The sequence below is a fragment of the Macrosteles quadrilineatus genome, unplaced genomic scaffold, assembly GCF_028750875.1.
Source record: "Macrosteles quadrilineatus isolate MER2022 unplaced genomic scaffold, UCM_ALF_1.0 Scaffold_9__3_contigs__length_116548681, whole genome shotgun sequence".
NCBI classification, from domain to species: Eukaryota; Metazoa; Arthropoda; class Insecta; order Hemiptera; family Cicadellidae; genus Macrosteles; species Macrosteles quadrilineatus.
In genome coordinates, this window is record NW_026542602.1 from 36,664,890 (window position 1) to 36,680,514 (window position 15,625).

The 15,625-nt window shown below is 33.3% G+C and overlaps 1 protein-coding gene across 1 annotated transcript; it reads right to left on the minus strand.

Moving 5' to 3' along the window:
* Positions 1–787: 787 nt before the first annotated feature.
* On the minus strand, positions 788–13,778 carry LOC129002567 (cytochrome P450 4C1-like). Its single transcript, XM_054430475.1, has 12 exons — positions 13,615–13,778; positions 13,231–13,337; positions 11,045–11,138; positions 7,951–8,133; positions 7,255–7,321; positions 6,346–6,469; positions 5,388–5,469; positions 4,656–4,768; positions 3,772–3,840; positions 3,054–3,225; positions 2,301–2,471; positions 788–1,219 (listed from the first exon to the last, which is right to left on the minus strand). The coding sequence occupies exons 1-12, from the start codon at positions 13,769–13,771 to the stop codon at positions 1,056–1,058; spliced, it is 1,503 nt and encodes a 500-aa protein (XP_054286450.1). The 5' UTR covers positions 13,772–13,778; the 3' UTR covers positions 788–1,055.
* Positions 13,779–15,625: the final 1,847 nt, after the last annotated feature.

Here is a 15,625-nt window from a genome sequence, read left to right on the forward strand (position 1 = left end):
ACATTGAATGCACGCTTGGTCCAGTAATCCTGCATCATGAATATTTACATTTCTCTCGTCTACCATGGGTCTCCTAAAAAGGGGTTATAACATATATTGATTAAGTTCGTCATTATCTACTCTTGCTCTTCTACGCACACTGTCATTCCTATGAACAGTTCCCCGCCTTTGTGGTCTATTAATTACAGTACTTATAATGAAAAGAATATATATGCAGCAGCCTACATAAGAAAAACATCTTGAATCCATGGTGATTTTATAAAAGTATGATCAAATATGATTACTCTACGTTGTATATTCACTGCACTAAAAAAATATTTACTTACGAAGGAATGCAAATACACCATTTTAGAACCAATAACATTTAGGCTATAGGTTATTTTAGTTGTATATATTTACACAACCTTAACCTTAAAATGTGTAGAAATATAAAGAAAACAACATCATTTAAAATAAACTTGAACATATGATTTAAAAATAAAAACAAAACAGAAGTTAGATTTATATTTGACTCTTTGATTATCTATACAGAATATTTATTCTATGTCGTTTATTCCTTTAACACAACAATAACGTAAAAACCTATTTGTATTTGTATGGTTTATTTCCCAAAAAATAATTTCTGGGAAACAAAAGTAGCCAGTTAATATTTTAAGTTAATACTTTTAGTGGATTACTAAAAGTTTATCTACATACAGCAGATCTATGGAATAGTAATTATTCTCTTAAGCGTTCTCTTTCTGTTGCGAAGCACGGGTATGGAGGCTAGTACTGTATATGAAATAAGTAAACTTTTTATGTTATTATTTATTTACAAGTAATAAATATACTAAAAGAATCAATAATGAGTTGAAAGTTGAATTTGTAACAAAAATGTTTTTTTTTTTTAATTCAACCTCTTCACAATTTTAAGCTACATGCAAAAATTTTCACTTCACTTGACTCTCTTGACTCTTGACTTTTACTCCCGTATTTAAGACATAACTGGCCTAGAGTGGTATTTATAACATTATATATATACATCAGCCTGAAGTAGGATACTAAGTCTACTGAAGTCATTTAAGACGATCTCTTGGCTTAACTTTCAGATGTACTCCTGTTGTAGATCTTAAAACAACGTAGAATCCCATCACCAAAGGTTTGTCAGAAGGGAACAGTTCAATCTTCCTCAAAACTCTTGATATGACAGATTTTATAGCGAGTATGGCAAATCTCTGTCCTGAAATGTATAAAAGTATATTTAATCAAGTGATGATCAAGCTTGGACCCATCTAAAGTTGAAAAATTAGACTCTTTTCCCAATGAACTGCGTTTCTTGTCTTACTAGTTCTGTATTACTGAACCTTTCTTTAAAATAATTCACGAAACGATTATTTTACGGTATTTTTTTTAGTGAATTTCCCTTATAAGGAATAAGCTATTCCGCGGATCTCATGGTAGGACCTGGAACAGATTTTTTTTTTTTTTTATGTATCCAGAGGCCAAACACAATCTATTCCAGTTCATATTTATATGTTATTCATATTTGTCTGATAGCACGATAACTCGAGCATACCTCATTCGATTTTGATGGAACTTAGTACAAACGTGTAAACCTAGCATTATCGAACTAATGAAGAGGGTTTTATGAGGGGTTTTGAATAAACGTAGGTTTACATGTTTTTACTAAATTTCACAAACGTTTTTATAATTTTTATTCAAGCTATTGTGCTGGCGGACACACAAGAATTTGAGCGGCTAAGTGACGTTTTTGGCTTCAACGGACATAAAAACAAAACAAAACACCCGAGACTATATTTTATCATGACACCTTTGGTAGTAACTTATTTTCTATAATATGGGAAATTCACTAAAAAAACAGAAAGAAAAAATTTATCAAGTCCTGTTACCAAGGTACTTATCAACTGTAAAATAAGTATTCTCACAATAAACTATTGTATTAGTGTGGCTTTTTAATTTTTTTTATGGCGCCACTTTCACATCTAGGACGCAAGTGTAATTAGATTGGTTATAAAAACTATTGTTACGATAAGGCAACACATTGTATATGTGCCAACAAGCACAATAATGGACGACAATCAATAATAGCTGTCATTAAACTACTCTCAGTAGATATTAATTGTTCACAAAGTGTGAGAAATATTTACAGCTGACATTCTCGACTAAAGTTGATTCTTTAGCCTAAGGATCAAAGAACCACTTTGGCCACAACTAGGCCTATATTGAAAATGGCATTTTCTGCTTAAGTATGTAAAAAAGCAATCAAAAACAAATTCAGGTTATATGAAAGAGTTACTCACCTATACAGCTCCTAAGGCCCACCCCAAAAGGTATGTAGGAAAACGGATGGAAGTTCTTTCTCCCGAATCTTTCAGGATCAAATTTAAGTGGATCTGGATATAACTCAGGATCGTAATTCATAGCTTCTATGAGAACCATTACTGAAGAGTTTTTAGGAATGACATACCCATCTGCAAAAAATATTACAATTATACTAATGTAAAATAGGTAGGTCTACATAAGAGCTCTTTATGTCATCTCAAATATTTTTTTGTTTAATCATGCACTGTAATAGCCCAGAAAGAGGAATAATACGCATTAGTTGCGTCCAAACAATACAGCTGTAACAGCACTACTGACAGTGTTACCACTTCGAATGCCGCGGCCTGTAGTTAAAGGTGGCCGTGATTTATTCTGTACCGCAACCCCCGGCCCACCCTACAGAATAGTCAGATGGACGCCCATGTTAAGTAACTAAGTTACGCATGCTACAAAACTAATGTTAGTTGTCAAATCGCTATTCATGTTTTCTTCAAAATTATATTATGTGAGTCAGTCACAAAATATTAATGTATGCTACTTGGGTAATGTCATCATGTACTCTGGGTATTTTTATCATCTAAAGGGAATCTTTTTGCTTGATAGCATCATTGATATCCCTTAATTAATGGCATCTGGGTCCCAAAGCGATCTTGCTTGGAACTAAACCAGTGACCTTAAAAACTCTTGTAAACATGTACAGCATTTCACTGTTTACAAGTTGAATTAGTTACTTTTCAAATCCAAATCCTCGCTTGCATTCCGAGCTACAAACTGAGCTGGTGGGTATATCCTGAGTGTTTCCTTGATAACCTTATCCAGGTATTTCATGTTTTGAAGGTCTTGAAATGTAGCGTCCCTATCATCGTCTTGCAAGATGTCCATTACTTCTTTATAAGCTTTCTCCTGTAAAATAAATGAAAACATGTATTGTATTCCAACATTGCATGTTAACTGAGTATAGTAATCTATTAACCCTTCCCAGACGGCCTTTAGTATGTATACAGACAGCAAAATTATTTTATTTAAATAAAAACTAAAAACTAAATTTTTAATATCTATAATTTATAGAATGTTGTAAATAGTTGACCAATGCAGCATCTTTGTCCAAACATTTTTTTTACTTTTTTATAATTTTTTAAATAAAAAAATAAATTTTGTATTCAATTTTTTATTCTTCTAGAAAAACATTTCTAGTACATCAGTCATAATAACCGACCGAGAAGCCCAAAAATATAAGCAGATATACCTGCCTATAGTCCTGGAAAGGTTATTACCATAGTTCTACACTTAACTGAGAGTTAATCACAACCTTATAGTCATCTAAGTACAGAAAATTATATTTATATTTATATTATAAATGATATTTCAAAAATATCTATTTTGAAGGATAATTATTGTTTGATCCATAAATGTTAGAGTACAAATAATTAATTAATTTGTCATAATTACCTGAACTGAAGGGTTCTGTGAGAGACAGTACAGAGCAAATGATATGGCTGATTGTACTGTGTCACGGCCCTGTAAAAATATCTACCATTCATACTGTATTCAAGTTTATAACAGGTTTAAAAATCAACAAATAAAAGAAAACAAAAACAATCAGCGTTATGGCTTGTCCATGCGTAGGGATGTTTAGATGTAACTTATAATTTCAATTTCTCTAAAGGGAAGTAGCTCAATGAACTGATGTCAAGTTAATGTGACATTCTTTATTGTTGCCTCGATCTACTCGACAGGGTGCTGCTCAACGTGGTTGTTGCAAAACTATATAAAAAGTAAGGTCTGATACTTTTTGAACAGACCTCGTATATACTGTACATGTGTGTGTCCGCGAAACACAATAACTCGAGTAATGAATTTATTGTGTTGGAGGAGTTATAGCTATTGCAGCTAAATGACAGTTAGAGTCAGTCTTAAGATGGCACCATAGAATGACGAAATATATTAACTACTAATTAGGCTATATTATTATGTAATTTGTAACTTATTAGTTATTGTCAATTGAAAATTGACGTACGTTGTATTTTAAGTGCTTGTCAACAAAACATCCGCAACGACCATTATGAGGGAAATAAATATGCAATCTATGTATGGTGATGTTTGATGTTTGGGAGAGGGGGCGGTTAGGAAATGTCTTCAGGGCATTTTAAACATTTCTACGCCACTGATGTTGTAACCAAGTTGAAAAGTCTTTGAGATTATAGGTAAATGTTTATACAGTCTAGAAACATGCAATTTATTAGATTACTCGTGGCAGGAAATGATCCCTTTGCTCAACGAAATTGCCTAGAGGTGCGCAATTAAATCACTCATATTGTTTTAAAGTTTCTTACCGCAAACATAAATGTGTTGACCTGCATTTTCAAATCTTCATCTGTAAATCCGGCTCCTCCCATGTTATATTCCAATAGAAGGTCTAGGAAAGGCTTTTTCTTCTTCTTTGTTTCTAAAAAGAAAATATTGTTCATGTTTCGGGAGAGCGAGCTGGTCTAGTGGTTACAGCAAGGGACTTTGGTCCCTGTGGTCCCGGGTTCAAATCCCGCCCACAAAAGAAAATAAAACCTCCATTGGTTCAGTGTTGCAGAATATTTGACATAGTAGATACTCATGAGAAAAATCTTTATCCTGTTCATTTGGATTTGATGATATTATTATATTATAATAACTTAAAAAATCCACCTTTCGGTATAAAGCTGAATTGAATTCTAAGAAAACTCGAGAATTATTATAAGATCATACTTTAGGATTATTGAATACAATATTTCAGATTAAATTATACGAAATGTACAAATTAGAGCATTGCCCATTGAAATTAATATATTTATTTTGTGTTGACATACGTATGGAATTTAATTATATTCTGAATCCTCAAAAACAACAATGAAAAAAAAAGGTAACATATCATAGATTCAAACATCCATACCATTACCATATTACCATACTGCATTACCATATTCATGAATTTACCATCCCCTGCAGACCAAGATTTGACAGCCTACTTAACCGTGGAAGCCTAACCACCATATTAAAAAATGAATGAAATTCAAACATGATACAATACCAACCATATCCTGTGTCAGCTGGACTGCCCTCTGAATCACTGTTGTCTCCATTTGTTGAGTATTGAATTTTTCTCTCTTGTACTATCTGCAAAGCATCACAAAATATTAAGAATTAGTGTAAATTAGTGACAAAAATAATTTTATTATAAATGTTCAAACGTAATCCGGAGGCTAACAACTCTTGAAAATTATATATATATATATTAATTAAATATTAATATTAGTAGTGATATTATTTTATCATAGTACCAACAAAACTAAAACTTATTATAAACCATGAAGCACTAACTAAATTGGTCAACCAAAAACTGAAGTGTAGCATATCAACACATTTCGAGCTCCAAGGAGGTAAACACAATTAATCCATATATAAATCCCAAAGTACCCATGAACTTTTGAGAAAACCACAAGTGACACGCCCATAAAACATATACTTAAAATGTTCGTCATGATGAGAAACCTTGCGCAAAACTATCAAATAAGGGTCGTAATTCCTTTCTAAAGGCAACTTTCCATATACCTAATGTTAAAAATACCTCAGCTGTACTTATTTGATTGTTATTCTTTCAATTAATTACCTTATTAAAATCACGTGTGATTATTTGTTTATATTACTGTACTCTGTTTTGTTTATTTCAGCTGAACAAATCAATAGTTTTATTAATACTTATGAAGTTAAACGGGATGAAGAAGCCTGTGAGTAACAACTAGTTGTAATAAACATTATCGAAATATAATTAGATGGATAGCATTGAAGATTTGAGAAGAGGAATAGTTGAACCCTAGTCATCAACAAGTTGTGGAAGTAATTGGTATTTTATGGGTAAAATCACAAAATCTTCAATAAAATTTAACTGTAATTTTACAGTATTGGGAGTTGTAGGCTACCATTTCTTAACAAGCGGATAACATCTGTTTACAGCATTTTACTTTACACAAACAATTTCAAACAACCACTTACATTGGAGGTGACTCCATGAAAGTAAGCAAGTAGTTTCCTTAGTCTTCTGCCAGTTGGGAGAAGGGGGAAAAGGAAACTTCTCTGCAGGAAATTGAAGTTGCGGTTGGCTACTATTTCTGACACCCTGAAAAATACATTCAAATAAATGTTACCAACTCTTGTTAGCAGCAGGGCCGTACCCAGCTTTGGCAGGCTCCGGTAAGGATATTAGGCCGGGCCCCCCTCCCCTTGAAGTATATATTTGGCGGGGTCTGGGTCCCGGTAAACTTGTCCGGAAAAACCGGTCTGAGTACGGCCCTGGTTAGCAGATATGTACCCAGGGGTGGAGGCTTAGGGTGATTCAACCTCTCATCAAATCTTGTTGAAGTTTTTTACCCAAACAATATTTTGTGTGTGTACTGGATAGTTTTGTAGAGTCATCAGGGAACATAAAATGTGTACAATCAGTGCTCATTTTCTAGAAATTTAGGGCGAACTGAGAAACATAACCTATCCTTCGTACTTCATTCACCCCACCCTCTCTACAGTGAGATTCTTGTGCTCAACACAACATAAACACTAAAATAATCCACATCATCAGAAATTGTTGGGAGGTATCCGTTTGAAATTCTGTAGTTTGTAGCTTAAAATAATAGATGAGATGTTTTACTGTATTCCTCTCAAAATCAGCAATGTGTAACTTGATAATCTACGAGTATTTGATAATCAACTACAGCTAGAGGATAGTTGTTTGCAAATATACAGATCATCCTCATGAGCAGCCGTTGCAATACACTTTTAGTTATTGGCACATAGGAATTATTTTAGATAAGTTAAAAAATAAAAAACTTAACATTACTTTTTAAAATGCTATTAAATGGTAAAAGGTTTAATGACATTATTTCAAACATATTCTCAAATAATACTTACTCATCTAACGCTTCAAGGTATTTTGAATCTCCTTGCTGAGCGTTAACCTTAAACCCCATTGCAGTTTCTAACAAAAAGAAAAATACACAATTTAGCAATCCAAGTTTTAATTGGATAATTTAATTTAAATAATAACTTGCTAAAAAAGTAGGTTTTTATCAAATAGATCATTTTTGCTTGAGTTATGGACATCATGCTAACGGACACACACATACATATGAATTTGAACAGATTGAGTTTTTGGCCTCTGGGGACCTCAAAATGAAAAAGTAAATTTGTCCCGGTTTTTTGTTTCACTGGAAGTGTATGTTTATTTGATTTGATTAAATTTAAAAATCCAAAAACAGTCCATGCACATAATATTGTATTATACATAAATAGGATTGTGTTAGACATATTTTTCTCTGTTTAACACATTGGGTTTTGATTTTAAAAAGATGAGTTGACAGAATTACTATCAGTAAATATATCATCAGTTCACCTACTTTGTTTGCTTTTATCAAGGAAAACACGGAAAAAATGTTGAAATCATTATCTACTGTTATTTGCATGTTTTATTCTTACCAAACAATATTGGTTTTAAAACTAATATACTCAATTCGAACTACGCATATTAGTACTTCAGACAAAGGGAGGTTTTGGGCCCTTATAATACTAAATAATTGATAAACCTGATGAATTGTTTCATAAACTTACCACAGATGATATCTAGAGAGCATGGTGAAACTAAAGGCATCAGGTCAAACTCTTTATCTTTGTTTTTCAGTAGATTTTCAACCAAGATGGCGCCATTTTTCTCAAATATAGTGATGAAGTTTTCCAAAACCTTTACGTGGAAAGCTGGGGTAAGTAGTCTTCTTTGTTTTATCCATTGTTCACCTAAGACGTATATTGTTTAAGTTTAAATGCTTCACTAACATCTTAATGAAACATGTGAAAAAAATCTATAGCTTTAGTTAAACATAATGGTTATGATGTTAATTTTAATTCAAGGGTGTACTAGCAGGAAAACCCGGTTTTGCTGGGGTACAAATGCAATGTACAATTAATTAACAATAGGGTTACATTTATTGACAAAAGGTAGTGAATGTTTTAGATTGTGCTGAATATGGCGTAAAATATGAGTAGGCGTAAAAATATTCATTTTTTTTGTACACTATTTCAAAGTTTTCAGGGTGTTCTAGGAAATGTGATGTATAGGGTATTCTAGGGTGTTTTATAACTTGAAAAATAAAATATGTAAATAATATGTTTTAGTAGTTGGTCTTTGAGGTTCTACCATAGAGCAAGAATACGAGGGTGTTTTTTAAGTAAAGACTGTTTTAGCGAATTTCCCTATAGGGAAGTCGCTATTACCGTAGGTGGCACGGTAAGACCTAGACCCGGGACCGGTTTACTTTTTCATTTTGATGACCCCAGAGGCCAAAAACACCATTCGTTCAAATTTTTATATATGTATATATATTATATATATATATAGACTTATATATATATATATATATATATATATATACGTCCGTGAACGCGATAACTTGAGTAATTTTTGTCCGATTTTGATGAAATTTAGTTTAAAGGTGTAAAGCGGGATAAACTTGAATGAGTTCGCGAACCAGCACGATCGGACCATGGGAACGGGGCTTTACGAGGGGTTTTATGGGGTAAAAATTGGTTTTTCTCACTTTTGACCCTCAAAACACAAAATTTCCTGATTTCTCTTTAGACCTTTTTAAAGAGCTTAAAAAAAAACAAATAATTTAGTATGTAAAAGTATTTTTGTTCGATTGTTAGTAACGGAGAAAATTAAAAAAATTGTAAATTTAAAATTCCCATGTTATTCTTATGGAGAATATTGTCAAATGTTGTAGTTTGCTTGTTTATGGATATATTTTGATCAAACTTGGCAAATTTATTTATTTTGTACTAAGCTATCAATATTTTACTCAAAAACACACTTTATTAGTTTCCTTGTAGCAGCAAACCTAGGTACTTGTTAAACCTAATGTTATTAAAATATATTTAACTGAAAATCAATTCAGACAAATGGAAATTCGCTTAGTTGGCAGGTTTGCTGCGGCGGGGGTATTTTTTATAAATATGTAGTTCGCTTGTATGCCACAACTAGGCTCCTTGCCACTTACTGACATTCTTTGTGAACAGAATGATACCATTTTCAGCTCTGTAGCTGTCATATACGCTTCGCTGTGTATTGTAATCCACCGAATCTCTGGCCGCATGCGAAATAAGGTCAGTGATACGTTTTTTACCATGATAAACATATCCGATGCTGATGACATTCATCGCCAGATTAGGCCTACTGAAGTTTGTGATCCTGATGCAATGATAGCAAGGAAAGTGCAGAAATAGGCTAGAGAGCTTACAAATGGCTGTGAAATTGTTCACGGGAAGGAATTATGTTTTTGTTTGGAACCCACACTTCTCACAGAAGACCACAAAAAAAAAAAAAATTCACGGCCATTTTTACATTCCATAACCCATTTCCGCACTTTATCCTCACTCATTGCATTAGGGCCATAGCCTTCAGTCATCTGGCGATGAATGTCGGCATCGTGCATATTTTTTGTAATCAAAACACGTATTACTGACGTAAAACTCCATTCCATACTCAACCTTCACTCATATTTGGGTTAAAATACGTACATAGGTGGCGTCTCCATCTTAAATGCATATGAAAATCTTGCACATGGCGGAAGATTTGATGGTTTAAAAAGTTTCAAAAACACACAACGAAGCATAAATGGTCGCTACAGAGCTGGAAAATGTGTCAATCTGTTCACAAGTGATGCCAGTAAGGGGTGAGGAACCTTGAAGCGGTGTTCAAGCGAAATACGGATCTACTGTATACGCATAACGGCCCATAATTAAAAAACCACCCTTGTAGATTTAGTTGCATTAAAATTGAAGTTGGTTCCTAGTTTCTACTGATTAGTTATATGCATTTTAGCATTGTTGTCTACACGGTTAAATCTCATTTAGAACTTATTGTGATTATCACTCAACATGGTGTTTTCGCAAAACAGTACAGCATAAATTGTAAAGCAATACTTTAAAGTTAATCATTAGTTGTAAGCCAGGAAATGTTTATAGAGGAGATTCTAGTACCTAATAAATCAACTCTATGATGTTGATATGTAAAGATGAATAGTAAAACACTATTATTTTCCATATAAATGTGCATTATCAGTTATAAACATGGGGTGTGTTTATAAGAAAAAAACTTATTGAATCTTATTCACAACAAATTCCCAATAACACTAAACCGTGTGAACAACGCAACAATTAATATCAGCTGGTTGGTAATGAAGAATAATAAGCAGCGATGCCAACTAGTTGAGATTCTTTTGTCATAAAACAGTGGCTCTCTGTACTTGTAATTTAATTTGGGTTGTATTAACAAAAAATTAACACAGGAAGAAACATAGTATAAGCATTTACATTTTGTGGATTTGTTCCTTAGAACTGTGATCAATCAATTCAATGTATGTTGAGAGGGTGTGTTTTATAAAACAACAATAGCTTTTAAAACGACATTAAAAATTTGTTAGCTATAAATATAAAATACTGAGTGTTATATTTTTCCCTAGGGCTCAAAAAAATATTTTATAGACTGAATTTCAAGTACCCAACTACATGTTGAATTTAAAAATATCAAAAGCTTATTAAACCCTAATAAGGCCAACACAATATAAGAGCAAACCAAAATTTCCATTCTCATAAGTCTGTCCCCTTTCACCCCCCCCCCTTTCTTTTAAATAGCTGACTCATAACCTACCTTTGCTGGTGAATAAGCCTTGGTTTACGATGGGGTGAAGCATTTCATACATGGGGGCTTTGTCTATGACAGCGTTGCTATTATTAAACACTGTCTGAAACAATGAATATAACATTAGTAGTAGTACATAACTAAAAAACTTAAAAAAAGAAAAAGTCTGTTTATATAGAATCTTGCCAGGAAAATAATAAACTGAGCACATCATGAAGTGAAATTTAAGGTGGATGAAAATGGATATAAACTTATTATCACAAATTAAGATATGACAAACGATGTAGTTTTATCTTTATATATAAATTAAGCTCAAATACCACTGACTCATTCATTCACTCACTCATCACGAAATCTCAGAAACCATAAGACCTAGGAACCTGAACTTGGCAGGCATCTTCCTTTTGGGTAGTAGACGCTCACTAAGAAAGGATTTTACCCTCCAACCTCTGGGCTCCGCCCCAGTGGCTCTGGAGTTTCCCATGTTAAGCTTATGAGTACTCATATTTAAATGGAATTAATGAATCTTAACAGCTGTTTTAATTAACCAAGTTGGTTCTGTTCTATGATGTTCAATAACATTAAAGTTACAAGGATTACCAACAGGGTGCAGCACTATTATTTCTTTGACATTTATGACAACCTGAAGGCAAGTGAGCGCAGCAAACAAGCTCCAACCTAAAGGTGAGTGAGCGTAGCGAACGAACTTCAACCAGGACGTGATTGAGCCATGCAAACGAGATCATCTTGAAAATTAAGAAGTTAAACGGGGCATAGCCCGCGGGTTACAGCTAGTACATACATCTGTATATATATAAAATCCAATGTACGTTTGTTTGTATGTATGTTTGTTTGTTTGTTTGTCCTTTATGGACTCCGAAACCGCTCGACAGATAGTAATGAAACTTTCAGGCATTATTAAGCATTATTCAAGGATGGTTTGTGTGAAGTTTGGTGCAGATCCGTCAAAAGGGCTCCGCCCCAGTGGTTCTGGAGTTTCCCATGTTAACCTTATAAGTACTCATATTTAAATGGAATTAAGGAATCATAACAGCTGGTTCAACTAAACAATTTGATTCTGTGATGCTCAATAGCATTAAAAAGTTAGGTTTACCAACAGGGTGCAGCACAATTATTTTTTTCAAATTTATTACAACAGCCAATTTTACGCTCACGGACTTCAACCTGGAGGCGAGTTAGCGTAGCGAAGGAGCTAACCTGAAGGCAAGTGAGCGCAGCGAACGAGCTCCAACCTAAAGGTGAGTGAGCGTAGCGAATGAACTTCAACCAGGACGTGATTGAGCCATGCGAACGAGTTCATCTTGAAATGAACGAGTACTTGACATAAAACCACATTAGGACAGGACGACGTCTGTCAGGCATTGTTGCATATTGTTGCTTTCTTCTTGAAAACTTCTATTCACCACATACATTTATATCTTTATACAGTATATGTATTTATATATGTATAAAACTACATTGTTTGTCTAATGTTTCAATACCCACAAAAAAATCCCTTGTGTCACCAACTGTGTTTTAAAATCAGACACCCATGAAGGGTTAAGGACAGCTAAGTCCAGTTTTGATCCATCATAAAGCCACAGACCTTTTTCATGATCATACTGACGACCTTGGTTATTTGTTAAGCATTAAAACCACACAGAAAGCAAGCAAATGCAAGGATGATGTATTTAGATTTTGTTGATGGTTAAGTTAAACAAGGATAACAAGGATAAGGTTAAGTTTAACAAGGTTTCAACATTGATAGATTACAGTTTTTTGTCAAAATAGTTTAAGTGTTTCTCTTCCCTTGAAAGATGCAGAGGAAAATTGCTAAAGAGAAGATCAAAAGAACCATGATAATCGTTGAAAGTCTGATCCTTCTGTTACTAAGAAGGATGTAAGAAACGGAAAACGGCTCATTTACCTAACCTGCTTTATCAGTGGAAAGGAAGAAGAAGCAGTAAACTAGAAAAAAGATCCAGCTTTTCAAGATGTTTACTTTTACTAAGATGATTAGCTTACGGTACTTAGTTTTTTATATATTTTACCAACTAAAGAGAACAGTATAATATAACGCTGGGTGGTATCTACCTTGATCAATCTAGTATTCATTCCCAAGGACTATTCTGGCAGCTTCTTAAAGACGATTTGGACAGACTACAGAATTATTCTTTCATAATGGTGGGTTTTACCTCAAGAAGTTTTGGATCCCGAATGCAGACGATGTGCTCCTGCCCCACAACCAGCAGATAAACGGGTCCATACTGGAAAGACAGTCTCTTGAAGGTTTCTGTGATTTCTGTTGACAGATTAGAAGAAAATAAAAGATTATTTCATACAATTTTATCAGTAGATATTATAGTCAGTTACATTTATTGAATACTTGACATTAAATAAAATATTACGTCAAGATTATTTATATAAATTTTAACTAACAATGTACCGTACGTATAATTTTGTTTAGCAACATTCCTGTTCTTATTGCCCAACGACACTTTGTTCCTTTATTGTTGTACAAGTCATATAAAGCTGGAAGTAAGTTAATAAATCAAACAATGTTTGAAGGCAAATTTTACCTTCTTTGGGGTAGTTGAATTCTAAGATATTCCCGAGGATTGGATATGGTTTTGGACCAGGAAATTTGCTGTACATCTCCTGAACTTTTGATTTGTGCACAAACTTCCACCAATACAGTAGGACCACTGAAAGTAGCAGTAGAATCTCCACAATCATGGTCCCAGAAGCTGAAAATTCATTAAATCATAATTTTTTTAATGGAAAATAAGTAACTGTTGTGAATATATTTAGTTTTGATCAAATTTAATTCTTTTATACATACCAGGCAAATGGAAATAGGCTTAGTATACAGGTTTGCTGTGACAAGGGTGTGACAAGACATATTGTATAATCGGCCCAGATTATATTGTATATTGTGTCCGCAATCAATGCTAAAACAAGTCAACCTGTTTAAATCAATCGCAAAAATGATTTAAAAATTGATTTAACATTTAATTATAGAACATTTACAGGTGGTTTTTTGGTTTCGTTGTACAAAAACAGATATTTTTAAGTCATGTTTGGGTGAATTCTTTTTCAACGTAGAAGGGTCTTTCTAGAAGGGGGGTCTTTCATATCGTATTTGGTACAGCTAATAGTTACAAATTTACTTTAGTACCCTACTAATATCTTGGTAATTGATATGCACAAGCCCGCGGTTTGCATGCAGCATGTTATACGCTCAAGAGATGATTGTGCCCCCCTTTTTTTATTGGCGAATTTTCCCTTATAGGGAATAATTACTTCCTTCTGAGGGATTTTTTCTCTTCCTTGCACCATCCAATAAACCTAAAACCTCTTGTGCCCCTGTTATAATTTATTACAGCTTGGATATACATAGAATAATGGAATATAAATTGAATGGTATTAAAATATATGTGGAAACTTTGAAAATTTAAGCAAAAAAGTCGCAAACCTAATTTGCCCATAGGATAAGGAAGTTTTTGGTCCACAAACAACCCTCAGTCCCATTTTCAAATTTATTATAGAAATAGAGGCTGGATTGTAGGTTGCAAATGACAATGTCAGTCTGTCTGACAATAGTGAATTACCGGTACCTAAAATTTGGCTACACAAATTTTATCTAGTAGATCTGAAAATTCTTCTTAGGTAGAGAAAAATCTTAATCTGTTAGTTTTTTGTTCAAGTCATTAAAACAAGAGATACAAACAAAACAAAAGAGATTTTAAAATGTGAATATTCAAACAAAGTTAATTTCCTACTCTCTATTTGTAAAATTTTGATGTTAAAACTTATAATAAAATAAAACTTTTGACATAAGTCCTAGTAGTCCAGTAAATATGTCAGAAAATATGGGGTTGCTGTGCAAAAGGTCGGGTAGTTCTGATTTTTGGATATGTTGTTAGTATTGGGCCCATAACATAAAATCCAAGTTATCCACCTCGAGATGCTGCCGCTCGCCGCGGGGCGCGCCACTTGTTATCAAAATATCAAAAATATGGCAATTCCTATTGTTTTTCACTCAATCTAGCGATCCGCTCATTTTACCGAAAATTTTATATTATTACATTAAAGAAGAATAAATTTGTGCCAGTTTAAGCCCAACAGCAAGTATGTAGCGTAAAAAATGGTCAAAATACAGACCATCAAAATAAATAAACTTCCCAAAGACCGATAGAAATTGTGGTTTTTTCAATATTTCCACAATATAGTTGTTTGAAGCAAACACCGTATTGATTTAGAGAGTATGCCAGTTTATTTGCTATTAATAGAAAATAAATGAAAGTATGAATAAAAATACCCCCACCTCAGCAAACCTGCAGACTAAGCGAATTTCCATTTGCTTGATTTTATTTTCACAAACCTATTTAAATAACATTAGGTTTAACTGGTGCCTAGGTTTGCTGCTACAGGGAGGGTAATATAGTATATAAAATAATAATAGTATGATAAGAAACAAATAAATTTACCCAATTTTATAAAAATGTGTCTATAAATAAGGAAAAAAACAATAATTAAAAATCTTCACTATTGGAATAACTTGAGGCTTTTTAATTTACATTTTTTAAT

Coding starts and splice junctions, on each gene's coding strand:
- LOC129002567 (XM_054430475.1), bottom strand. CDS start 13,771: ATGATTGTGGAGATTCTACTGCTACTTTCAGTGGTCCTACTGTATTGG. Junction 7,322..7,950: donor CTCTCTAGATATCATCTGTG/GTAAGTTTATGA, acceptor TCTTTTTGTTAG/AAACTGCAATGGGGTTTAAG. Junction 2,472..3,053: donor CGAGGATTTGGATTTGAAAA/GTAACTAATTCA, acceptor TATTTTTTGCAG/ATGGGTATGTCATTCCTAAA.